We start from the raw sequence: 27,075 nt of genomic DNA, 5'->3' as shown, positions 1-27,075 counted from the left end.
AAGAAAATAGAGGGCGGGTGGGCGGGGCTAGTATTTGCTAAGGTAAGACTGCACAATAATAAGAGTAGTCACTGGAATGAAGAGACACTTAGTGGACAGGCCTACTGCTTGCTTACAAAACTCTTAAGAAAAAACCCAAAACTTAGCCCCGCCCACCCTTTCTCTGTTTGACTGACTTATTTTATTTTCTCTACTGTGGAAATTGATTTCTACATTGACAAACGGTAGAATCTAAGATTTAAAACAAAGTCAAAAATGGTATCTCCCACCAACCCTTACTCCGTTTTGATCATTCATTCTTATTGGTGCTGAAGAAAGACTTTCTCGAGTTTTCTATTTCTAATTATTCACTTTTTGATTTTTCAATTTTTGACGTTTTCAATTTTTCGAAGTGCATTTTTTCAACTTTTCTTTCTTTTTTTTTTAGTATTTGCTAAGATAAAACTGATTTTGGCAAATGACATATCCTCGAAGAAAAGAGAGGGCGGGTGGGGGGCCTAGTGCATGCTAAGATACGACTAATTTTGGCAAATCACATACACTCTAAGAAAATAGGGGGCGGGTGGGCGGGGCTAGTATTTGCTAAAGTAAGACTGCAGAATAATAAGAGTTGTCAATGGAATGAAGAGAAACTTAGTGGGTGGGCCTACTATTTGCTTACAAGACTCTTAAGAAGAAAGCTAAAATCAGCTTTTATTATTATTATTAATAATTTAAAGAATCTAAGATTTAAAACAAAGTCAAAAATGGTACCTCCCACTAACCCCTACTCCGTTTTGATCATTCATTCTTATTGGTGCTGAAGAAAAAATTTCACGAGTTTTCTATTTCTAATTATGCACTTTTCGATTTTTCAATTTTTGACGTTTTCAATTTTTCGAACAGCATTTTTGCAATTTTCCTTTTTATTTGTTAGTATTTGCTACGATAAAACTGATTTTGGCAAATGATATATCCTCTAAAAAAAGAGAGGGCGGGTGGGCGGGCCTAGTACATGCTAGGATAAGAGTAATTGTGGCAAATGACATTGATCGTTCGATTTAAAACAAGCCAAAAGTGCTCATCCACCCGTCTGACCTCTATTTTCTTAGAGGGTAATATATATCATTTGCCAAAATCAGTCTTATCTTAACCAGCCCTGCCCACACACGCTGCTCTCATTATAACGATTTTATTTCTATTCAATTGAGATCTATCTTTCATTCGAACTAGATAAAATGAATCACTGAAATGGAGGCGGGGTGGGTGGGCGTGGTTAATTGTATGTTCTTTGGTAAAGTGCGAATGGCAACTAATACGTAGGCTGTTAAAAAAAGCTATAAGTTTATTTTTTTTCTACAGAGGCTTTATTAAGCAAGCAATAGCCCCGCCTACACACCCCCTCTACATTCCAGTGATTACTCTTAATATTGTTCGGTCGTTTATCAAAATCAGTCTTATATTGACAAATACCATAGCATTAGGTTTTTTCTACAGCCTGAATTCGAACATTTATTCTCTCATTATGCCTGTTCCTAGAGAACCGAGACTACCAAATTTTGACCGTGTTTAATACATGCCCCTCGTATTTATTTCATAGTGCTTTATTTTACGTTATAAAGGAATTTATAATCCTGTGTGGCGTAATTTAATGTTGTTGCTTGCTTTCTCGTAATTCTAGACCTCATTCAGCTATGGTTCTAAATTCTACAGATACAGTTCGCAACATTAATTAGAATAAATCAAAAGCTGACGGGTTTTTTCTGATGTCATTTGCCCTAATAGATGTTCAATTCATGGTATGACCGGAGTCCGCGTGAAATGCGCAAGCAATAGTTGGTTGTTTTGCGAAGACGGGGTATAGCGTAGAATATGCGGCAGATTTCCTGGGCACAAAGATGTGGTGTGTGTTTTACCTGGATTAAAATCACAACGTCCTCTGTAGCACGTTACTTGTCTTCACGAGTGTCAGTGATATCAGATTTTGTCAGGAAGCAAATATAAAAAAACATTCTTCTTAACATTAGAAGACATCATTGGTGATTCCAATGATTGTATTGTTTTTGTTTGTTTAAATAACCTCGGGACTTGTCAAGGTCATAAATTGTTAATAAATACATTACAAGACAATAATTAACAAAAAAAGTGTAAGAAACGTGAATGTAAAAAAAAAATAAAAAGATAGACCCAGGAAAGCATGGTAGATATTAATGATGTTAGAGTGCGAGAAGTAGGAGAGGAAAAAGGAATAACAGAGACAGAATTAAAACCGCAAAAACAGTTTTTATAACATTAGATAGTAAATAAAAAAACATTTACATAAATCAATATCATTGCATGACGATAGACTAGAAAATTTTTATGAAATATACAATAAACATCGTTCAAAATGTTGTCAGACACTTATTGCAATTCAAGTAGTAAGATTTAGAGTTACAATCGACACTATGGAAGTATCAATGAAAAGATGCAACGGTAAATTGGCTAGTGCCGAAAAACTTCTAGAAGAAGACCTGTAAATGACAAAAATTGATACAGTTAATTTGTCCCCTAAGACATTCTCGTCTCTCCGCCTTATCTTTACCTATTCATGTCGGTATGTTGGCTGACCGTAAGTATTACTGATTATTATCAGCGCATTGAAAGTGTTTGATACTTACATCGAGTGTCTGTACATCAAAAATGCATTGCTTTGTTGACTCATCTTTATAACTATCTGTATATCGTGGAGAGTATCTGCACACCTCAAGGTTTAACCACTTAAAAGAAGTACGTAAAGCGGGAATGTATGGTATGGTAAAAGTTACATCGGATTTTTGGCACCGCGAAAATATAGCCAAATTACAAGTATCAGATTCCGTCTGGCACATTTGGTGATGGATAGCTCACAATCCTTACATTTTTGCAGATTGTGTAACTGTAATTAATCCAATATCAACCCTTACAACTTAAAAGCGAGTTTATTAGTAATGTTGTTAATTCTCAAACAAAAATATTTAAAAAAATACTAGCCTCTCCTACACGATTTTATTTGAATACTGATGAAAATAAAAGCATAAGCCTTTAAATATACAAAAAACTAACCAATAACGAATTAGACAGTTTCTCCGACCGGCTTAATAGTTAATTCGTGCACCTGAAACCAAACAAAAATATAAATAACGTAAGTAATAGACAAATAAGCGACGAAATAAATTACCTGAACATGAGGTGGTGTCGATAACACGTACAACACGGAATCAGCAATATCCTCTGATTCCAGAGAATTCATTTTTTGCAGTTGTTCCGCCGTTATGCCCGAGTTGTTAGCTTCAAAAATGTCAGTACCGACAAGACCTGGGCTGACACTCTAAAAATGTAACCTGCTATCTTAATCCTGACCAACATCGTGCAACTTTACCGTAATTTTTATTTTAAGTCCCAAATGGTTCAACTCTTGCCTCAGAGTTTCCGTGAGAGCCGTCACAGCATAAGGTATTTAGATGCCGGATACACATTCAGTCCCGGAACATTAGGTATCTTATGACCTGTTACACTGTTGATGTGAACAATATGGCCATCAATTTTGTTAGCTTTCATGATTTTGACGGCTTCTCTTGTGGCTATGCACAAACCGAGGACGTTCGTGTCGAAAATTTTCTTCCATTTTTCGGTGTCGCCTTCTGTTAGATTGGTTTGTTGGATGATTCCGGCGTTGTTTATCAAGATATGAACGGGCCCTAAATTGTCTGTTACCCACTTGAAAGCTTTGAGGATGTCTTCTTCTTTAGATATGTCGGTTTTAACGGCGTAGGGTTTACCCTTTTTACCTTCAAGTTGTTTGGCGAGGTCTTCAACGCGTTCGGAACGTCGGGCTAAGCCCACCACCTTTAAAACCGTAATTGTTATAGCGAGGTAATAATTGTCCGATTTTTTACCTGGAGGCCTTCTTCGACTAGCTGTTTGGCGATAGCGGCGCCAATGCCGGCACTAGCTCCGGTTACGATGGCGACTTTGCCTCTCCAGCGGTCCATTGATAACACCATTGTTAGATAACTCGTGTCTTACTGCTTTAAATTTTCACTCTAGACTGATGCGAGTGAAATTAGAGATTCTAAATATAACCCGAGAACCTACTGAATCATGACCTTGCCTATCTTCCTCTTAACAGTTCACGTTACAAAAGAATGCACTATCATGGTGCGAAATGTGTTTATTTATGATAGCACTTTTTCTTTAGACTGTGACAAAATCAAATCATGTCATTTCATAGCAGATAATTTTAGGTGTTTTTATCTAGTGCATAATCGCGGTGCAGTCTTGATTCATATGAAAGTTAACAAAATGTTTGTTTTTTCTTTTTAAATCTTGCACATGGTAAACTATCACGATTAAGATTAAAAACTTTCAAAATTGCTTTAGTTATTTAGTCGACGATAACAGACAAATTAAGGAAAGTTATGTTCACAACATGTTGAAAATTATTCGTGAAGCTCATAAATTTTTCGTAGACGGCAAATCAAATTGTGAAGTAAAAACACTTTACTGTGGCGTCCCTATTTAAAATTAAATTTCGCGCCGATAGAAACAAAAATAAAGTCGCGAAACTCCATTGAAAATTAACGTAGGCAACCACCCGAGTTACTAAAATCTTAAATATTGATCCACTCTGAGAGAAATTTAAATTAATATCATCGTACCATGGTTTACAAATTAACACTTTAAGTCGACTGACAGCGATGACATTTAAAAATTTTTAGTAATTGTAAACTGGTGATTTCGTAATTTCCGTCATGCCTCAAAAATATTGAAATTTGATTTGTCTAAATTTTCGATGACACACATTTTCTATTTTTTGATGCTTGAAATCAAAGATACTTATGGCAAGTCGGTGGAAACAGTCTTGTTTTAGCTTTACAAGATAAAAAAATTATTTTATTTATTGTAAAATGGGAATTAAATTCTATTTTTACAAACAGAAGAATCTAGGATTTAAAACAAAGTAAAAAGTGGCCCCTGCCGTTTTGATCATTCATTCTTATGACTCTAAAGAAAAAATTTCACGAATTTCCATTTTTTAATTATTCGCTTTTCGATTTTTCAATTTTTGACGTCTTCAATTTTCCGAACTGCTTTTTTCAATTTTCCTTTTTTTTGTTAGTATTTGCTACGATAAAACTGAGTTTGACTTTTAGGAAAAAAGTTAAACTCAGCTCCTCCCACCTTTCTTTTCTTTTAACCGACTTATTTTATTTTCTGTATCTGCGGTACGAATTGAATTCTATTTTGACAAGCGATAGAATCTAAGATTTAAAACCAAGTCAAAAATGCTACCCTCCACCTACCCCTACTCAGTTTTGATCATGCATTCTTATTGGCGATGAAGAAAGAATTTCACGAGTTTTCTATTTCTAATTATGCACTTTTCGATTTTTCAATTTTTGACGTCTTCAATTTTTCGAACTGCATTTTTTCAATTTTTCTTTTTTTTTGTTAGTATTTGCTAAGATTAAACTGATTTTGGCAAATGACATATCCTCGAAGAAAAGAGAGGGCGGGTGGGCGGGCCTAGTGTATGCTAAGATACGACTAATTTTGGCAAATCACATACACTCTAAGAAAATAGAGGGCGGGTGGGCGGGGCTAGTATTTGCTAAGGTAAGACTGCACAATAATAAGAGTAGTCAGTGGAATGAAGAGAAACTTAGTGGGTGGGCCTACTGCTTGCTTACAAAACTCTTAAGAGAAAACCCAAACTCAGCTCCGCCCACCTTTTTTCTCTGTTTGACTGACTTATTTTATTTTCTCTACAATGGAAATTGATTTCTATTTTGACAAGCGATAGAATCTAATATTTAAAACAAAGTCAGAAATGGTACCTCCCACCAACCCCTCCTCCGTTTTGATCTTTCATTCTTATTGGAGCTGAAGAAAGAATTTCACGAATTTTCTATTTTTAATTATTCACTTTTTGATTTTTCAATATTTTGGATGTCTTCAATTTTTCGGATTGCATTTTTTGAATTTGTCTTTTTTTTTGTTAGTATTTGCTAAGATAAAACTGATTTTGGCAAATAACATATCTTCGAAGAAAAGAGAGGGCGGGTGGGCGGGCTTAGTAAATGCTAAGATAAGAGTAATTTTGGCAAATCACATACACTCTAAAAAAATAGAGGGGGGGTGGGCGGGGCTAGTATTTGCTTAGGTAAGACTGCACAATAATAAGAGTAGTCATTAGAATGAAGAGGAAGTCAGTGGGCGGGCCTACTGCTTGCGTACAAGATTATTAAGAAAAAAGTTAAACTCAGCTCCGCCCAACTTTTTTCTCTGTTTGACTGACTTATTTTATTTTCTCTATAGTGGAAATTGATTTCTACTTTGACAAGTGGTAGAATCTAAGATTTAAAACAAAGTTTAAAAAAAAATGGTACCTCCCACCAACCCCTCCTCCGTTTTGATCATTCATTCTTATTTGTGCTGAAGAAAGAATTTCAAGCATTTTTTCAATTTTTCTTTTTTTGTGTTAGTATTTGCTAAGATAAAACTGATTTTGGCACATGACATATCCTCGAAGAAAGGAGAGGGCGGGTGGGCGGACCTAGTACATCCTAAGATAAGAGTAATTTTAGCAAATAACATACACTCTAAGAAAATAGAGGGCGGGTGGGCGGGGTTAGTATTTGCTAAAGTAAGACTGCACAATAATAAGAGTAGTCAGCGGAATGAAGAGAAACTTAGTGGGTGGGCCTACTGCTTGCTTATAAAACTCTTAAGAAAATGCCCAAACTCAGCTCCGCCCACCTTTTTTCTCAGTTTGACTGACTTATTTTATTTTCTCTATAGTGGAAAGTGAATTCTATTTTGACAAGCGGAAGAATCTAAGATTTAAAACAAAATGAAAAATGGTACCTTCCACCAACGCCTACTCCGTTTTGATCATTCATTCTTATTGACGCTGAAGAAAAAATTTCAGGAATTTTTTATTTCTAATTATTCACTTTTCGGTTTTTCAATTTTTGACGTCTTCAATTTTTTGAACTGCAATTTTTCAATTTTTATTTTTCTTTGTTAGTATTTGCTAAGATGAAACTGATATTGGAAAATGACATATTTTCTAAAAGAAGAGAGGGCGGGTGGGTGGGCCTAGAACATGCTAGGATAAGAGTAATTTTGGCAAATGACATTGATCGTTCGATTTAAAACAAGTCAAAAGTGCTCATTCACCCGTCTGCCCTCTATTTTCTTAGAGAGTAATATATGTCATTTGCCAAAATCAGTCTTCTCTTAGCAGATACTAGTACCAACCACCCGCCCACCCTCTATTTTCTTAGAAAGTACATGATTTGCCAAAATCAGTCTTATCTTAGCAAGTACTACCCCCACCCACCCGCCCTCTATTTTCTTGGAGGGTATGTAATTTACCAAAATCAGTCTTATCTTAGCAAGTACTAGCCCTGCCCACACACGCTGCTCTCATTCTAACCATTTTATTTGTGTTTAATTGAAATCTATCTTTCATTCGAACTCTTAGATAAAATGAATCATTGAAATAGAGGCGGGGTGGGTGGGCGGGGTTAATTGTAGGTTCTTTGTATTAGCTTGTTTTTCCCCAAATTTAGAAAAACACAGCGTCCAAAACAAATTCTTTATTCGCAGCTCCTTTACAACGTATCTCGTACAAGCTCAGCTACTGAATGACGCCTCCACCAGTCCGTGGTAGTTTCCTTGCATGCCTCTTGACCTCGCACCGCTTCTCATATTCCCAATCGCACGATGCTCAGCACAAGCTCAGCCTTGAGTCGCGACGTCCAGCATAAGCGGCGCTAACATTTGCTAGAGTACGAATGGCAACTAACAGAGCGTAGGCTGTTAAAAAAAGCTATAAATTTATTTTTTTTCTACAGAGTCACCCCCTCTACATTCCAGTGATTACTCTTAATATTGTTCAGTCATTTATCAAAATCAGTGTTATATTGACAAATACTATAGCATTAGGTTTTTTCTTACAGCCTGAATTTGAACATTTATTCGCGAATTATACCTGTTCCTAGAGAACCGAGATTACCAAGTTTTGAACGTGTTTAATATATGCCTTTCGTGTTTATTTCATAGTGCTTTATTTTACGGTATACAGGAATTTATTCCACCATATAATCTTGTGTAGCGTAATTTAATGTTACTTCTTTCCTTTCTCCTAACTCTACAGATACAGTTCGCAATTTTAATTAGAATAAATAGAAAGCTGACGGGTTTTCTCTGACGTCAGTTGTCACATGTACAATTGTCAGCTATTCATGGAGAGACCGGAGTCCGCGTGAAATGCGCAGGAAATAGCTGATTGGTTTGGGAAGACGGGCTGTAGCGTATAATATGCGGCAGGTTTCCTGGGCACAAAGATGTGGTGTGTTTTACCTGGAGTAAAATCACAACGTCCTCTATAGCACGTATGTTTGTATTGATGAGGCTGATACGTGTTTAAACTCCATATTAATTTTAATAATAATGAAAAAACTTTCAGAGTTTAAATAATATATTTGTAGTCACTGCTACACGTGTTTCGGAACACAGTACCGTCTTCAGGCAGACGGTACTGTGTACCGAAACACGTGTAGCAGTGACTACAAATATATTATTTAAACTCTGAAAGTTTTTTCATTATTATTAAAAATATAGCACGTATGTTGTTTTCTCGAGTGTTAATAATATTACATTTTGTCAGTAAGCAAATACATATAAAAAAAACATTCTTATTAACCTTAGAAGACATTGGTGATTTTTTCAGATCGCTTTTTAGAAGTCAGGTAACTTCTATTCAGGCTTTAATCATTGCAGTTTTTTATTGTTTTTGTTTGTTTAAATAACCTCGGCACTTGTCAAGGTCATAAATTGTTAATAAAAACATAATAAAACAATGATTAACAAAAAAAGTGTATGAAACGTGAATGTCTGAAAAAATAAAAAGAAATACCCAGTAAAACATGGTAGATGTTAGAGTGCGAGAACTAAGAGAGGAAAGAGGAATAGAATGGAGCGGAATTAAAACAGCAAAAAACAATTTTTATAACGTTAGATAATAAATAAAAAAACATTTAGATAAATCAATATCATTGCATGACGATGTTTTTTTGTGTCCTTAGGCACAAACACTTACAGTACAAACAGTTCAAAACGTTGACATTTATTGCAATTCGAGTATCAAGGTCTAAAGTTACAATCGACACTATGGAAGGATCAATGAAAAGACGGAACGGTAAAGTGGCTAGTGTGAGAATTGGTATAGCCAAAGCCGAAAATCTTGTGAAAGAAGACCTGTAAATGACGAAAATTGACAAAGTTAATTTGTCTCATAAGACATTTTATTCTTTTCGCCTTATCTTTATCTATTCATGTCGGTATTTTGGTTGACCTTAAGTATTACTGATTATTATCAGCGCATTGAAAGTATTTGATACTTACATTGAGTGTCTGTACATCAAAAATGCATTGTTCTGTTGACTCACCGTTATGATTATCAATTATCACACCGCAAGGTTTAACCACTTTAAAAAAAGTACGTAAATCTGGAATGTATCCGAAATTTTGAATATGAGTTATTGCAATCAGACGTACACATATTTTCGGTAATTGAAACAATTCACCTAATAATGAATTTCAAATACATGACGTAAAAGATCACTAAAAATACATACTTTATAAAAAATAACCACTACGAGACTAAGATTATTTTTGATATTGATTATGATACCTAAAAGTTATATCTGATTTCTGGAGTCGCGAAAATATAACCAAATTATCAAATTACGAGTACCTTTGGCACATTTGAGGATCGATATCTCACAACACTTTACACTTTTGCAGATTGTGTAACTGTTATTAATCCGATATCAACCCTTACAACTTAAAAGCGAGTATATTAATAATGTTGTTAATTCTCAAAAAAAGGGTATTAAAAAAAATAGTAGTCTTTTCTACACGAGTTTATTTGAATACTGATACACAAAAAACTAACTAGTAACGAATTAGACAGTTTCTCCGACCGGCTTAATAGTTAATTCGTGCACCTGCAACCAAATGAAAAATATAAATAAAGTAAATAATAGACAAATAAGCGAGGAAAAAAATTACCTGAACATGAGGTGGTGTCGATAACACGTACAACACGGAATCAGCAATATCCTCTGATTCCAGAGAATTCATTTTTTGCAGTTGTTCAGCCGTTATGCTCGAGTTGTTAGCTTCAAAAATTTCAGTACCGACAAGACCTGGGCTGACACTCTAAAAATGTAACCTGCTATCTTAATCCTCACCAACATCGTGCAACTTTACCGTAATTTTTATTTTAAGTCCCAAATGGTTCAACTCTTGCCTCAGAGTTTCCGTGAGAGCCGTCACAGCATATTTAGATGCCGGATACACATTCAATCCCGGAAAATTAGGTACCTTATGACCTGCTACACTGTTGATGTGAACAATGTGGCCATCAATTTTGTTAGCTTTCATGATTTTGACGGCTTCTCTTGTGGCAATGCACAAACCGAGGACGTTCGTGTCGAAAATTTTCTTCCATTTTTCGGTGTCGCCTTCTGTTAGATTGGTTTGTTGGATGATTCCGGCGTTGTTTATCAAGATATGGACGGGCCCTAAATTGTCTGATACCCACTTGAAAGCTTTCAGGATGTCTTCTTCTTTCGATATGTCAGTTTTAACGGCGTGGAGTTTCCCTTTTTTACCTTCAAGTTGTTTGGCGAGGTCTTCAACGCGTTCGGAACGTCGGGCTAAGCCCACCACCTTTAAAACCGTAGTTGTTATAGCGAGGTAATAATTGTTAGATTTTTTACCTGGAGGCCTTCTTCGACTAGTTGTTTGGCGATAGCGGCCCCTATACCGGCACTAGCTCCGGTTATCACGGCGACTTTGCCTGTCCAGCGATCCATTGATAACACCATCGTTAGATAATGCGTGTCTTGCCACTTCGAATTTTTACTACAGACTGACGCACGCACTAATCTAGGAACTGGAGTGGAGATTGATGCCGCAGTCGAGGCCACCTTAAATCAGTAGGTAGCATCGAAGCTTTTCGGTAAATACCGGAAAATGTCGGTAGATTTAGGAATGATGAACTTTACATTACATATACTTTAATACAGTGAGTCAATAAGTCAACGTCAGTGGCTAATTTGTTGCCAATTTCTTTTCCATGGGTTTTTTTGTACAAGAAAACCCTTTCTACATTACCAAAACAATGTGGTAGACAAAGTAAACTAAAAATAAAATTCGAGTGACCCAAATATAAAAGTTGCATCACTCGAGATCATTTTGTGAATTTCTTGACAAAATATTTCTATACTGTCAGAAAACAATATCTGAAGATTGAATGTCTAACTTAGGGTCAGTTCTGAACTGCTCCATGCTGCTGAAAATGCTTAAAAAATAGCAAAACAGAATAAACAAAATTAAAATCGAAGAATTGAGACTTTTCGAAATAAATTCAACACGTCTAAATTCGGAATGAAATCATGGATTCTCAATGTAACTCTAAAACCTACTGAATCATGACCTTGTCTATATTCTTCTTAAGAGTTTACGCAATAAAGAAATGCTGCATCAAGGTGAAAACTATATTGTTTGCCAAACTAAAAAAACGCTACCTGTTGATTTTAGTTTAAAAAAAAAAACCTCCAGTGGTGTTTTTCATATTCTTAGGACGACACTGCGTTTTATACCGTTGAAACTTCAACGAACATCAAAGTTGTGATCACAAAACACGCAAGTAATAAGTTCTACAACACCCGATCTAGTGAATTTAATAACTTGCCAGTCAGACTGTTGGTCCTAAACGGCTTGGAGCAACAAATCATTGAGGATTATGTCCAAATAACCAACGTTTGTATGAAACAAAATCTTTTTGAATGTAACGGGCAGTGTTGGACAGTATCTAGATACTTGTATCTAAATAAAGTATCTAGATACATTTTTGGGTATCTAGTATCTGTATCTAGATAAAATCGAATTTAAGCACAAAATATCTGTATCTAGATACAAAATTAATGGCGCAGATACAGATACATTTTTTTATTTCACTTTTTTTTTCAGTAGTTATTAGTTGAGTTATACTAGTAGTAATTTTTGATACTTCATGTTGGTGATTTTGGTCACATAAACAAAAATAGAGGTAAGAGGTCCACTAATAGTGTTCTGTCACGGAAATTTTCATATTTTAAATACCATCATTTCCTACATTGTAGCCTTCAGTACTTATACATCTTTAAATATAATCCTGAGGGGTAACAAATCTAAGCCATGGTAAGATGGTATTTTAAAAACTAAACCACAATTCACTATTCACTGCGTTTTACGCTTGTCGGGGCAATGCATTTTATCTGTGTACCTGAGCAACCCGGGTACGGTAGGCCCGCTGGTTGTATTTGTGTTATTAAATAAGAGTAATTTTTATAGTAAATATATTTGTTTAAGGTATGTTATTATTTTTAGAAAATAATAATTGCGTGTTACATAATGATTAATTTTTTCAGTTAGCACAAATTAGTTTTGTAATCGACTAATCGAATGTTCAATACATATATTTCTCTCGCATAAATCGCATATTTGTTACTGTTTTATATCTTTATTTTTCAGACAAATGTTGCATCTTTTTCTGTTGCCACATGTGTCATTTCTTCACTTTGTCATTGTTGGATTTAACGCGAGGCGGGCTTGGCAGGTCCGTTTTGCCCTAGAATGTGCCGATTATGTTTAAGTGTAAATCTTGGGCAATAAAATTAATATTTTTACAACCCTCGGTAGAATAATTTATCGTGATATATTCTCCGAAATCGTGAAACGAGATTAAAATAAAATGAGTTTCAACAAAAATCTGAAAATTTAAAGTTGCACTCTGGTGATTCCGGCCTGCCAGGCAGCCTTTGATCCTATAAGGGGTTTAAATACATTTCTAAGAAATTGTACTTATTTTGCTTTAAACGGAACCAGCAATTCTTCCTATGTATATACCTGCCGCAACGGGATAGACGATTACCGGACATGGTCATAAAAACATCGTAAGCCGATATTGAAGCATGATAATTTATGACAGGTTGCCGACAACAGACCTTCAGTACAGAATAATCATTTCCCGTATTCTTTTGAAATATTAATTTTAATACTGGAAATAATTATTAGATATACTCAAACACAATTTGGACACTGTAGTATGGGAATAAAAACAAAAAAAATATTCTTTTTAAGCGTACGTAACAAATGTTGCACAATTTGCGACACATCAAACAGCGAAGCGATGGCCTATTTGCAGGAAAAAAGAAAATATTTTGCAGTCTTGAATAACTATGCTACAGTAAAATGTTTATTTTTTAAATTTATTACCACAATTCCTTCTTCTGCACCTGAGGAACGGGTGTTTAGTAGCGGAAACCAAATTCTGACACCAATAAGAAATAATTTAGGTGACAATACGTTCAAAATGTTGTTAATTTAAAAAAATTCATTAAACAATACATAAAAAATACATAAACATGTTTTCAGTTATTTTATTCGCCAAAGCTTCAAAAAGTATCTGTTTTCTTGTATCTGTATCTAGATACATTTCGAAAAATTCGAAAACAATCTGTATCTAGATACTTTTAAAAGTAGTGGTGATAGTCGTTAAGTATAACTAATTACACTCGTTGAAGGGGACCGTGGCGTCGAATGCGATTTGTTTTTGTTTAAACAATTCCTCTTACAAACTAAATTGGATACTGCTCAGGTCGGTGCCTTTGTTTTTTTTTCTCTCTGCGCGAAATTTCATTTTTAAACCGGGACACCACAGTATAAAATGTTTGTATTTGACAGTTTGAGTTGCGAGTGCAATGATTGGAAAAATATTACAATTTGTTACTCACACTTTGATTAGATTCCTTCGTTTCCACTCGCACAAATTGCCTTTCCCTGATAAGTTTTACAACACTTGTGACCACGTCTCTACATAGTGCTGCTACTTATAGAAAAATGAAATTCAAATTCAAATAACTATGCAATTACACTGATGCATTTGGTCAATAAATTTATTTTTATGAGGATTTTAAGTGGTTTTTAAATGTCCTGATTATGCTAACCTTGTCAATGATGCGTCGAAATATTGTATACAATTTTATGTTGTCCTGGTGTCAGTTCAGTGATACACCTAGCACACTGATAAAGTGGGTTCCTTTTAGTTTTCTTTACAAATTTTGGATTAATTCATCAACTTTTTGAAAAGGATAAATACATATTTTTTGGGCTTTGTAATCTTGGAGTTAATAAGAAGACTTTTGGTATTACATCAAATATTAAAAACTAACACACATTATATCTCTTTATTTTACATTCTACATTGCTAACTATAAATTAAAATTTTTCTCCGATTGGTTTTATGGTCAATTCATGCACCTGAAAAAATCAAACCTAGATTTAATACCAAAACGTTATCTCCAAAATCTACCTGAACATGAGGAGCCGTGGACAACACATACAGGACCGAATCAGCAACATCTTCCGATTGTAAAAAAGGAAAGTTCTTAAAATCTTCCGTCCGTTTAGGATCCAATATAAACTCATTACTCTGAACAATTTCAGTGGCCACTCCACCTGGACTCACACTCTGAAATCTTCCAAATAACAAAATCTTTCACAAACTAACAAACCCCTTTTACCGTAATTTTAATTTTAAGCCCCAACTGGTTGAACTCTTGCCTTAGAGTTTCCGTGAGAGCCGTCACAGCATGTTTAGAAGCGGGATACACATTCATTTCCGGATAATTAGGTACACCATGACCTGCTGCACTGTTGATATGAACAATGTGGCCATCAATTAGCTTTCATGATTTTGACAGCTTCTCTGGTGGCAATGCACAAACCGAGGACGTTCGTGTCAAAAATTTTCTTCCATTTTTCGGTGTCGCCTTCTGTTAGATTGGTTTGTTGGATGATTCCGGCGTTGTTTATCAAGATGTGGACGGGCCCTAAATTGTCTGATACCCACTTGAAAGCTTTCAATATATCTTTTTCTTTCGATATGTCAGTTTTCAGGGCGTAGAGTTTCCCTTTTTTGCCTTCAAGTTGTTTGACGAGGTCTTCAACGCGTTCGGAACGTCGGGCTAAACCTACCACCTTTAAAACCGTATTTTTATGGTGAGATAATAATAATCGTTGTATGTTTTACGTGGAGGCCTTCTTCGACTAGCTGTTTGGCGATAGCGGCGCCAATGTCGGCACTAGCTCCGGTTACGATGGCGACTTTGCCTCTCCAGCGATCCATTGATAACACCATTATTGGATAACGCGTGTCTTACTGCTTCAAATTTTTACTCAAGACTGATGAGATTCTAAATATATCCCGAAAACCTACCCAGGCTATCTTCTTCTTAACAGTTTACGCAAAAAAATGCAATGTCATGGTGTTTGTATTTTTATCACAACATATTTCGTAACATTGCTCATTAAATTGATTTTTTATTTGTTTCTCTCCTTAAGGTGACGCTGCTTTGATTAAATCATGTCAATTAATTGCACATAAACTTCGGTGTTTTGATTGTTATGGAAATTAATAAGATTTTTGCAATGCGAATTTTTAAAAGCATAGACTTCATTTATGAAAGAACCTAAAACCAAATGAAAAATATAAATAAAGTAGATAAAGCTGGAGCACATTAGTATTGGGGGCTTATTGATGGAATGGATTTCTCCCTTTTTATCAAATCGTACTTTTTCGATCAGAGTAAGATCTTCTCACTCTCAAGCTCTGAACGTTTTGTCGGGTGTCCCTCAAGAGTCGTGCTGAGCCCTTTACTATTCACCTTACACATAACAGATTTCGCTTGTTTTGATCCAAAGTCATTACTTGTTCTATACAAACGATCGTAAGGTCTTTCTATGGTCCACGAAGTTAACAGATCCAGATTGTGCTGCAAGATTTCACTATTTCGAAGGGTACTAATAGATAAGAAAACTGTGAGATCATCAGTGTACAGTAGCTTTTGATAAGTTAAAAAGTTTACGACATCATTGACGAATAGCAGAAACAGCAAGCGGCCTAGATTGGACCCTTGCGGGACACCTGACGTGGGACAAAATGGCTCGGAAACAGAATTACGGTACTTAACTGAAAGCTTTCTATTAAGTAAGTATGATTCAAGCAGCAGGAGCAGATAATCCGAAAATCCGAAATGATTTGGTTTACGACGTAGTAGGTAATGACCAATCTCATCAAAGGCTTTATGGAAATCTGTGTAGATAACATCTACTTGGTTATTTTGATCAATAGCCTCTGATCTTTTCTCCATAAAGCCCATGCTGGAAGTACGAGATTAAAATTTTAACCGAGTAATGCAAACGTTTATAAATGACAAATTCAAAAAATTTTGAAAAGTTGCAGAGAACACATATTGGTCGGTAATTTTCAATCACAGACAGATCGCCTTTTTTAAATGCTGGAGTAACTATGGCTTTTTTCCAGATAATGGAGAGGTTTTACAAAGTATGATAAAGCTGAGAATGTTATCTGCACTTGCGATTAAAGAATCTTTGGATCGTTTTAACGCTTCAAGTATTTCGTCTTCTGTAGTCAGTGCACAATATCCTCAAAAATATACTCGACGCTAGATATTACCATAATGTTTACTAGTGCCATGAATGATTGTCTTACGTATTTGAAATTTCGCATGTCATGTTAATTTGAGTTAAATAGGTTTCATAACCTCTGCTCACTGTACAATAATAACAATAATAATACTAAATTGGAGGTTCTAAATATAACCCAAGGACCTACTAATCATGACCTTGCCTATCTTCTTCTTAACAGTTTACCGTACAAAAGAATGCTGCATCATGGTGAGAACTGTGTTCATTTATTGCAAAGTATTTCATAACATTGTGCATTAAAGTGATTTCTTATTTTTCTCAAAATGACGTTGCTTTGATCAAAACGTATTAATTGACATAATGCAACTGGCCATAAAGTTCGGTGTTTTCATCTAGTGCTTTCATGTCCATTCGTAGCCACAGAATGTTTTAGTCGGGTTTTATGCAATAAAAGTTTAAATTGTTGATCGGTCGCTGCATCAGACAACATAACTAAAATCTTCTCTGTCAGAACATTGATCAGGAAGAAAGGAATTCAGGAAAGTTAAATCTTAATACAGTTAGAATGTTGTTTTTTCCTAGTTGTTTGCATACAAATAAATAAATTCGCTTAAATAGCCGACCAGAAATGGTCTCATTGCCAATATCTGGTACATCATTTTTTGTAAGCGTACTTTCGTCCGGTATAACATATTTACAATTTTTTTCTGACGACACTTTCAAACCATAGTCTTGGCCTTTTTAAGAGGAATACTGATATTTGGAATTTGCGCTCAGATGTTATTAAAAAAAAAAATTAAAGCGAAAGCAGATTAAAACAATCATGTTAAAAAATATGCAATATAAATTAAAAGAAAAAACACTTACCGTTTTCCCACAAGCATTGAAGAAACCACCCAGGCAACATGATGTCGCCTTTGTCACGTGAATAAATGGTCGTCAATTACGTCATAGTGACCGAAGATTTCACGTGATATTGACGTACCAATGACGGTCAAATGTCTCGTCCAGATGACATAATTTTCTAACGAACTATTGACGTGATGTACTGACGTCTTAGAGACGGCATTTATTGTCCATTTTAAGACGTTTTTTAAATTTTGATTTTTAGAAAAAAATATGGAATAAATAAAACGCTGAAATAATTTTATATTTTTATATTGTTTACCTTAAATAAAATATTATAATTCGTTATAATCACCAGGTAAACCCCAAAACAAAATATCTATTAATTAAACTTAAAACAAATAAAAAAATATATCTCAATTAAACAAATTAAAGATAAACCACTTCTATGAACACAAACAAATCTACATACAGGTAATTACGAGTATAATTATTTAGTATAAACAAAAAAAAAGGATAATATACAATCAAAAATAAACGTTGCAATAAAATATGCTATTTAAAGAAAAATCAGTTTTAAAAACACAAAGAAATCTATTTAGTTACAAAGAATATTAAAAGAAAACTATAATAAACTATAAATCAGTCTTATAAACACAAACAAATCTATTTACAAAAAATATTTAAAAAAAAACTAGAATAAAGGGAAACGACAAATGAATCGCATTGTTGAAGTTACTTGATTTGAAAATGCACTGTAAAACTATCTAATTCACAACGACTTGACTGTCCCCAACACATAAAAAAGTACCATTAAGAATTAATTCTGTTTTAGCAATCATATTAATAACCTAAGTTTTTTAAGGAAAACGTATAGCCTATCAGGAAAATCTCGTTGTAAATACTTTTAACAATGAAGCGATATGGGCCATGTATAGTAAGTTACCAAAAAGTATCGTAGTATTACAGGCATCTACCTGTATAAAAATCCAATATTATGTTATACATATATGTACATATGAATTCATTGTATTTTTTTAACTTACAAAAAAATATGCTTGTTCTAATAGGCAAAGATAATCTTGTAATTCGTCAAAATTTGTTTAGTTGTGGTCTTGGCGGCATAATTTCTATTTTTGTTTTCTTTTTCAGTTTTCAGATTTGATGACGTTTCCATGTTGGAGATTTTTTCACTCGTTTCCTTTAGCATTTCTTTCGTTTCGCACATTTGTTTTGTATTTGTTTCAAATCTTGTCCCGTTTTAGGGACAATGGACAAAGAATTTTTTTGACTTTGTTTGTGTCGTTGGGTCTTTTCGCTCAACCCCAGATGTTCTATTTATAATTTGCCAAGCAGGTACTTACAAAATTACACTTCCAGAGTAAACAAGTTTTCAGAAATAATTATTTTATTAGAAATTATTAGAATGAGAAAACTTGTCTTTGGTGTATTTCTAATTAAGGCGTTATATTTTTTGCTCTAAATATAATTAAGCATTATCAAGGCCACTTTTTAAAGAATACGACGACCCACATCTAATTGATCATATAATCTATAAAAAATAACGAAGAAAAGATGGCCTTTTGACGTGATTAATTGACGTCAGAAGTAAGTCATAAAAATCTCGTCATTATCACGTGATTTTTTGGGCGAATGACGTCGCCGACGAGTTATGACCAAAAATTGACGTGAATTAGACGACAGTCTGCTGCTTGGGCCTTCTTCACTCTTCAGTGTCTTGTAGTGAATGAATTAGAAATATTTTGTCAAATTATTCTCCTTATCTTTATTTGCCAATGTCGGTATGAAATACTATATGCTCAGTCGACCTAGCTAAACTTTTATGACTTAAGATAAACTACCTTCATAAATCAAACTGGCTAATGTAAACTGCCACAAACAAATTTTAAGGTAAATTTATTAAGGAAAAAAGGTAAATTTATTAGGGAAAATACAAGAAAAACTGAAACCGATATATATTCGGATGTTCAAACCGACAAAATATGCAATGGATCGTCAAAATATGCAATAATAATTAACCTACGACAATCAATTTAAGAATAAGAGGATATACTAAAGCACTTATTTGTCTTATCGAAAATACGGGATATGAAAAATTTGGATTTTTTAAATTTCTGGAATTTTGTCGTGGTTCGTACGATAAATGTCAGACTGTAATATTTGAAGTTCAAATTTTCACATAATACTTAATATCAAGATATTATTTTTAAATGTTCTTACGTTGATGACAGAAAACTTATTTCAAGTTTTTTAAGCATTTTCTTTATTAGTAACAAGTTTCAAATCCACCTTTAACAACGTCGCATATTATACGACAAAACTATTGAAAAAATAGACTAAAGTTATATAGACCGAACTTCCCTGTCCCTGAAGCACAATTAAGTCCAATTCCAAAATAAAAACCTGTACTATATTCTGAATTAAAAAACAAAAATACTACTAAAGTGCAAATAACGTTGCATCTAAAAGCACATTTTAAACAAACCTTATTAAATAAAGTTTAAGGATAACGTGATTGACTTTAACGTCCTTAAAAAAAAAGTATAACATTTTTCATTAATTTTTTTTATAATGGATACGTTTGTTTTATAAAGCTAGAAACGTGAAGTGCCATCCGTTTTTTTACAAAAACTATGTCATATAAACGTGTCATGTTTTAACTGAAAAAATTTAAACATAAACCATAGAAGGCTGCCGACCGATCAACACTTTTGTCAGAAATTAGAACTCATTGAAAAATTTTGTAATTTAGTTCTTTTCTGAGTACTTTGTATTAGTTTCTCAGTGTTTTGTGGTACTTTGTGTGCTCGCTCAATGAAATCGGACATCCATGAACATTTCTCGTGCACTTTTGACGAAATTATTAAGGCGGAAAGTACGGCCACATTGAAGCTCCTGCCGGAAAAATCCAAGAGCCAGAGTTTAAAAGAGTACGACTTATTTTTGAAATGGAGGGCTGCTTTTGAAGTAGGTAGTTCTTGATTTTTATTACGAATGTGAAACCAGTTTTATATGCAAGTCGGGAGTAAAGTTACTTTTTCTGCTCGGCCTTCAGTTCGTGTGACAAATCTTAAAAAAAAAACACTTTACTCACTTGTTGCATAAATAACTATTAAATTTTTATTACAATAAATCACATATATACTTAAAAATAATAATATAGATACATAATTAAATCACAAATAAAGGACCATGGAACTTTATAAATTTAAGATGACTTCATCATGATATTTCGTCAGTGTTGACTACTTCAAAAATCGAAAATAAAATGAATACTCCCAAAATAAAAACATCGTATAATGACGTATGGTGTAACGAAGTCCCAGGTATGTACCTGCTGAAAAAATAATACTGATAACTCATAAATAATACTGTTAATTTTGTTTTTCTGCCCAACGTTCAACTTTTGACGTTGTGATGAAATATATCTTAAATTAATTATTCTATATATACAAGATATCATTTTTTTTTTAAACAAATTTCCGTGGTTGCTCTAGTAGTTACATTTCATACAAATGTGTTAAACTAAAATTGTTCTCCAACTGGTTTAATTGTCAACTCGTGCACCTAAAAAACAAAGTCAATATTCAAACATGCTATACCAAATACTAAGAAAAAATACCTGAACATGTGGTGGCGTAGACAATACATAGATCACACCGTCCGCAATATCTTCTGCTTTCAAGTACGGTATACCTTTCCAGTCCTCTGGATTTACATCAAAATCATTACATTCCAAAATCTCTGTGTCAGTTACACCAGGACTAACACTCTAAAAAACAAACCATTATCCTCGCTCTTACTAAACCATCATCACTGTACCGTTATCTTAATTTTAAGTTCCAAGTGATTAAGTTCTTGCCTCAGTGTTTCCGTTAAAGCAGTGACGGCGTACTTGGACGCTGGATACACATTCTGCCCCGGATAATTGGGCACGGTATGACCTACCACACTATTAATGTGAACAATGTGACCATCGATTTGATTCGCTTTCATGATTTTGACGGCCTCTCTTGTTGCAATGCACAAACCGAGGACATTCGTGTCGAAAATTTTTTTCCACTTGTCTGTGTCACCTTCTGTTAGATTCGTCTGTTGGATAATTCCGGCGTTGTTGATTAGAATGTGGACGGGACCTACGTTTTCTGATGTCCATTTGAAAGCTTGGAGAACGTCTTCTTCTTTGGAAATGTCGGTTCTGTAGGCGTACAGCTTGCCCTTTTTGTCTTGGAGCTGTTTGGAGAGCTCTTCGACGCGTTCGGAACGACGAGCGAGACCAACAACCTTTGGAACACTAGTTTCAAGAATAATGTATTGATAGAATTAGAATTACTTACTTTTAAACCTTCTTCTACTAGCTTTTTGGCAATTTCGGCTCCAATGCCAGCACTAGCTCCAGTTACAACGGCAGCTTTGCCTACCCAGCGTTCCATTGACAATACCATTGTTTGTGTACGAAATTCGGTGTTGTTAGTTCGATGGTTCGGTTTAGACTGACGAGGATGACGGACGGTGGCGGTACTAAGCTAAAGAACTAACAATGGAATCTAGTGGGAATGACCGTTATCAAGCTTGCGCAACTATGTATAATCGTATACATAAAACTGATAAAATAAACAAATTATTCGTGTTATCTTTATCTAAAAATACGAATTCGGGGGATGGACTCTGAGCTCACAGCTAAATTTTTCAAAATTTTTTTAAAAAACTTTCACCTTAAAATGTTCTTCCATCAAACTGAAGTTTTATAAAGCTAAACAAGTACGAAGCGAGAACGAAGCAACGACTTTATTGTTCAGCAATGAAATTTTTGGCGAATTCTACACGAATTCTTTCCGAAGAAACCGGAAAAGTATTGTAAAGGTGACTTTGTCTGTGAAAAAACTGGAGGTTATTTTATTATACAAAAAGTCTCCGCAAAGTAATTAACTGATTGCATTGAAATTTCTGCTCAAATAACCAGTCTAAGATAGAGCTTTCTAAAAATTATCTACCTCTCTATCTGAAACTGTAAAAAAATTGCTGCATCAAAATTTTGTCAAGTAATACCTCTTGAAGTTTGGACTCCATATTTCAGTTAACATATTGGCGTTACTTTAAATTAAATACATAAATTGTCGAAATCGTCCTCAAAGTCAGAAAAGATGACCTCAAAACTAATTTCTCTTTTTCTGATGTTGAAGTCATCCAAACAGAACAGAGCTACAAAATTAAATAAAAAATAGAAATAAATATGAAAATGTTATATAGGTTTCGTGGCCTCCAACTCTGCTAGATTAGGATATTGTGTACGTGCGAATCTGGCAGGCTCTTTTTTCAGAATAATAATAAAAAAGTTATTCGTATAATTCTAAAATTTTGACTGTGACAGGATTTATTGAACACATTTTTGAGATGACGATATGACATTTTAGAAGGGGTGAAATTTTAAAGCGTTTCCAAGATTTTAGAGCAGTTGGTTTTGTAGTTTCTAAGCTAAACTATTGCTGCAAAATTTTAAACTTTTTCTAAAAATTAAGACGGATTGATAAAACACAAGCATAGAAGCATATACCGGGATATCCTTTTTCATCCTTTAAAGGTAAGAGATTTCGAGAAACCAAAATTAACTATTAAAAATAATCAAAGAGGGCGTGTATTACTTGTATGAAATAATTTTCAACAAAGTATTTAAAGCCTAATGATAAAATCAACAACAATATTGAATACATTTTTATTAAAAGATATAAAAATGTCAAGTTGTTATTCGCTAACTGCGCATAATTAAGCATTATTAATAGCCCGGAGAATATTATTTTCAAGATTCCAGAAATTTTTGGCATCGACGAGTATATACAATTTTTTATTGTTGCGTTTGTTGTAGCTTCTTGACCATAGTATTAGAACAAAAATCTCTCGATAATAGCACATCACACAAAAGGCACCCGTAACATTGGTCATAATTCGTCATCATTCCATACATTCCGTCATCATCCTTCACAGTCCGTCATGATCCGTTATCATAAATAATAGTAAGTAAATGTTCTATTAATACTTCCTAATCTGTCATCATAAATAACAGTAAGTAAATATTTCCTCATCCGTCGTCATCATCCGTTATGACGGAATATGATCTGTCATAATACGTCATAATCTGTCACCATCCATGATAATAAATAATAATAAATATTCCGTCATCGGTCATAATAGGTCAACATCCATCATAATCCATCATTATCCGTCATCATTTGTAATAATAAATAATAATAAATAAATATTTCGTCATCCGTCATAGTCCGTCATAAAAAATAATAGTACCATTATTTTTTAATATTTACTTACTTAAGTAAATATTCGATCAGTTGTCATCATCCTTCAAATTAAATAATAATAATAAGTAAATATTTCATCAACCTTCATAATCCGTCTCTATCCATGACAATACGTCATAATCGGTCATCATCCGTCACAATACGTTGTAACCTGTCATCATACCCCATCTCCATCAAAATAATTAATAACAAGTAAATAATCCACCATTCATCATCATCATTATCCGTCATAATCTGTGCCAATCATACCCTATGATAAATAATAGTAGGTAAATATTCCGTCATTTATTATTATAATCCTTAAAAATAATAATAATAAGTACATATTTTGTCAATTGTTATAATCCGTCGTCATCCGTCACAATCCGTCATAATCTGGAATAACTGGCTAAAACTGAAACATTTAATCGTCTTGTAAGATTTTTACTTCCCGAGCGTAAGCAAAAGAAGTATTGTAATCGAGTCCGTCGGCCGACTCTCTACCTTTACGTTTTCTCGATCTTTCATGACCCCTAGAAGACGAAGAAATAGGTCTCCCATTTCCGTCTGTCTGTCCGTCTGTCCGTCTGGACCGATTGTTGTGAAATTTTGTAATTATATTAGGAATATCATGTAGATGGTAAAACGCTAACCAAAATTTGTCTAATCATCCCCCACCACTAATGCTATGACGTCACTTCAAAACTGTACATAGCAAATGGGTTTTAAATTGTATAAAATAACATAGTCCTAGACACGTAGTTTACGACTCCGAATTAAGTTTTTACCCGAAACGTCCAGATTTTTGAAAAAAAATCAAAATTATAAAACAACATTTTGCAATAATTTAATTTTGAATCTGCTAAGCCGAATGCTTTGAAATGTTGCAGATGTTTTAAGGCTATAAAGAGCATCATAAATCATTAGTCAAAATATATTTAGTTATCCCTTCCAAAAAATTGATGACGTCAGCTCAAAAGTTTGCCGAATAAATCCGATCTAAAATGTATAAAATATAATGAGTCTGTACTTGTGATCTATCACTCCATTAATATTTTTTGGATTTGCGTATACAGGGTGACTCAAAAAAATTAATGAATGCGTAAATTTATTTTATTGATTTACTCAGGAACTACAAAACCGAATGCTTTGAAATTTTGAAGATGCTTTAAAGTTATCATAAGCATGGTAAGTTTTTGATCAAAATGTATTTGCTCATCCCCCCTAAAAAATTTATGACGTCACCACAAAATTTTGCTGAATAAATCCTATCTAAAATGTACAAAATATGGTAAGTCTCTTCTTGTTATTTATCATTCCGTTCATATTTTTTCAATTTTCATATACAGGGTGACCCAAAAAAAATGAATGCGTAAATGTATCTTATTGATTTAATCAGAAACTACAGAACTGAATGTTTTGAAATCTTGTAGATGTTTTAAGGTTATAAACAGCATAATAAATTTTTAGTCAAAATATATTTGGTTATCTTCTCCAAAAAAACTGATGACGTCAGCTCAAAAGTTTGCCGAATAAATCCTGTCTAGAATGCACAAAATATGATGAGTCTGTACTTGTAATTTATCATCCCATTCATATTCTTTGAATTTGCATGTAGCGGGTGACTCAAAAAAAAATAATGCATACGTAAATTTATTTTATTGATTTACTCAGAAACTACAAGACCTAATGCTTTGCAATCTACTGCGAAAAAAAAACACAATAGGCATGCAGTCGTCACGTTTCCGACAGCGAGGGAAGTACTGTCTAAACTATTTGGACCAATTTTTTGTTATTAATTTATTTACCTATCTTTATTCATCAACACTTTATAAATTTGGACTTAAAATTCACTGATTTTCAGTTGTACTTCTTGTTTGCTTTGATAAGCTGATATTTGGTTCCAGTTACATTACAAGTAAGCAACTAATTTGCAATGCATGTATGTATTGAAAGTGTTTGTATGTTATAAATGCATTGCTCGATTAAACTTATATCTTTAAAATTAAAAAAAAGTGTGTATGTCAGCAAAAATAAAATGTTATATAACCTATAAAGACCCCTCTAAATCCCATATATGTATATCTAATAAAAAACTTGCACACGCCCTAATTTCTTTTTATTCACTTAAAACATCTCTCCAATTGGTTTAATCGTTAACTCATGCACCTAAAAACCACGCAAATAAGCCAAAATATGGCAAGAGAAAATAACAGAACTAAACCTGAACATGAGGTGGTGTTGACAACACGTACAACACAGCATTCGCAACATCTTCAGGTTTTAAAAACTCCAAATTCATCTCTTCAGGAGTCGTTGCCGTTTCACCAGAATAGTAAAACTCAGTGTTCACCACACCAGGACTAACACTCTAAAATAAAATTTAAACATTCATCTTCAAAATAGTTCCAGCCTACCGTAATTTTAATTTTGAGTCCTGCCCGAGTCAGTTCTTTCCGCAAAGTTTCCGTCAAGGCGGTAACGGCATATTTTGACGCCGGATACACGCTTACGGTTGGAAAATCAGGCACAGTGTGACCAGCTATACTATTAATGTGGACGATGTGGCCATCAATTTCGTTCGCTTTCATAATTTTCACAGCTTCACGTGTGGCAATACACAAACCGAGGACATTCGTGTCGAAAATGCTCTTCCACTTTTCCGTGTCGCCGTCCATTAGGGTTGTCTGAGACATGATACCGGCGTTGTTGATTAGTATGTGAACGGGGCCTAAGTTATTGAGGGTCCACTGGAAAGCTTTCAGAATGTCTTCTTCTTTGGAGATGTCGGTTTTAAGGGGATAGAGTTTTCCCTTTTTGCATTTGAGTTGTTTTGCGAGTTCTTCGACGCGGTCGGAGCGGCGGGCCAGACCTACAACCTTTGAAAGTCTAAAGTTATTTAGATACAACTTTATTACCATTGTTTAAGTATATTATACTATTAGACGCCTAGGGTAAAAATAATTTTGTACTTACTGTCAAACCTTCTTCTACTAGCAGCTTCGCCAGTGCTGCGCCCATACCGGAACTAGCTCCAGTCACAATTGCTACTTTTCCTCTCCAACGGTCCATATTTTCAACACTGTGATCTTATTAGTTTTACGTACTAGTTCTGGCACTACATACGAATAGAGGATTAACATGTATGGGTTTTGTACACTTTGCTTGCATTAAAGTACTGTCCTCATAACTTATTCCTGACAGACAGTTTGAATTTATCATTGATAATGTTGAATTATTATTATTTTGTTTACAATGAACTGTTTTGCCTTGATTGATTTATGTGAAGGACACTTTCCGCAAAAATAAATTATTATTATAGTTTTAGTTGCTTCATAAATTATGG

At 34.1% G+C, this 27,075-nt stretch overlaps 4 protein-coding genes and 2 pseudogenes across 6 annotated transcripts in view; 1 reads left to right on the top strand and 5 right to left on the bottom strand.

The window, feature by feature from the left end:
* The window catches only part of LOC135127835 (puratrophin-1-like), a 529,067-nt gene that overhangs the window by 54,525 nt on the left and 447,467 nt on the right, over positions 1 to 27,075 (top strand). The window lies entirely within an intron of this gene.
* On the bottom strand, positions 2,966 to 4,036 carry LOC135128360 (farnesol dehydrogenase-like; annotated as a pseudogene).
* LOC135127840 (farnesol dehydrogenase-like) lies at positions 9,923 to 10,981 on the bottom strand. Its single transcript, XM_064054486.1, has 4 exons — positions 10,797 to 10,981; positions 10,285 to 10,746; positions 10,084 to 10,233; positions 9,923 to 10,019 (listed from the first exon to the last, which is right to left on the bottom strand). The coding sequence occupies exons 1-4, from the start codon at positions 10,902 to 10,904 to the stop codon at positions 9,978 to 9,980; spliced, it is 762 nt and encodes a 253-aa protein (XP_063910556.1). The 5' UTR covers positions 10,905 to 10,981; the 3' UTR covers positions 9,923 to 9,977.
* On the bottom strand, positions 14,296 to 15,291 carry LOC135127839 (farnesol dehydrogenase-like; annotated as a pseudogene).
* On the bottom strand, positions 20,139 to 21,951 carry LOC135127842 (farnesol dehydrogenase-like). Its single transcript, XM_064054487.1, has 4 exons — positions 21,777 to 21,951; positions 21,262 to 21,723; positions 21,062 to 21,211; positions 20,139 to 21,006 (listed from the first exon to the last, which is right to left on the bottom strand). The coding sequence occupies exons 1-4, from the start codon at positions 21,882 to 21,884 to the stop codon at positions 20,965 to 20,967; spliced, it is 762 nt and encodes a 253-aa protein (XP_063910557.1). The 5' UTR covers positions 21,885 to 21,951; the 3' UTR covers positions 20,139 to 20,964.
* On the bottom strand, positions 25,460 to 26,901 carry LOC135127845 (farnesol dehydrogenase-like). Its single transcript, XM_064054491.1, has 4 exons — positions 26,706 to 26,901; positions 26,147 to 26,608; positions 25,954 to 26,100; positions 25,460 to 25,898 (listed from the first exon to the last, which is right to left on the bottom strand). The coding sequence occupies exons 1-4, from the start codon at positions 26,799 to 26,801 to the stop codon at positions 25,857 to 25,859; spliced, it is 747 nt and encodes a 248-aa protein (XP_063910561.1). The 5' UTR covers positions 26,802 to 26,901; the 3' UTR covers positions 25,460 to 25,856.

This window comes from Zophobas morio, unplaced genomic scaffold (genome assembly GCF_036711695.1).
Source record: "Zophobas morio isolate AGI-343-1 ecotype UQ-CSIRO unplaced genomic scaffold, CSIRO_AGI_Zmor_V1 ptg000012l, whole genome shotgun sequence".
Classification (NCBI taxonomy): Eukaryota; Metazoa; Arthropoda; class Insecta; order Coleoptera; family Tenebrionidae; genus Zophobas; species Zophobas morio.
Note: the sequence above shows the minus strand (reverse complement) of the source record. Positions and strands in the feature narration are given on the sequence as shown.

Coding starts and splice junctions, on each gene's coding strand:
- LOC135127840 (XM_064054486.1), bottom strand. CDS start 10,904: ATGGTGTTATCAATGGATCGCTGGACAGGCAAAGTCGCCGTGATAACC. Junction 10,747..10,796: donor TAGTCGAAGAAGGCCTCCAG/GTAAAAAATCTA, acceptor ACGGTTTTAAAG/GTGGTGGGCTTAGCCCGACG. Junction 10,020..10,083: donor CGACACCACCTCATGTTCAG/GTAATTTTTTTC, acceptor ATTTGGTTGCAG/GTGCACGAATTAACTATTAA.
- LOC135127842 (XM_064054487.1), bottom strand. CDS start 21,884: ATGGTATTGTCAATGGAACGCTGGGTAGGCAAAGCTGCCGTTGTAACT. Junction 21,212..21,261: donor AACTTAAAATTAAGATAACG/GTACAGTGATGA, acceptor TTTGTTTTTTAG/AGTGTTAGTCCTGGTGTAAC. Junction 21,007..21,061: donor CTACGCCACCACATGTTCAG/GTATTTTTTCTT, acceptor TTTGTTTTTTAG/GTGCACGAGTTGACAATTAA.
- LOC135127845 (XM_064054491.1), bottom strand. CDS start 26,801: ATGGACCGTTGGAGAGGAAAAGTAGCAATTGTGACTGGAGCTAGTTCC. Junction 26,609..26,705: donor TAGTAGAAGAAGGTTTGACA/GTAAGTACAAAA, acceptor AGACTTTCAAAG/GTTGTAGGTCTGGCCCGCCG. Junction 26,101..26,146: donor GACTCAAAATTAAAATTACG/GTAGGCTGGAAC, acceptor ATTTTATTTTAG/AGTGTTAGTCCTGGTGTGGT.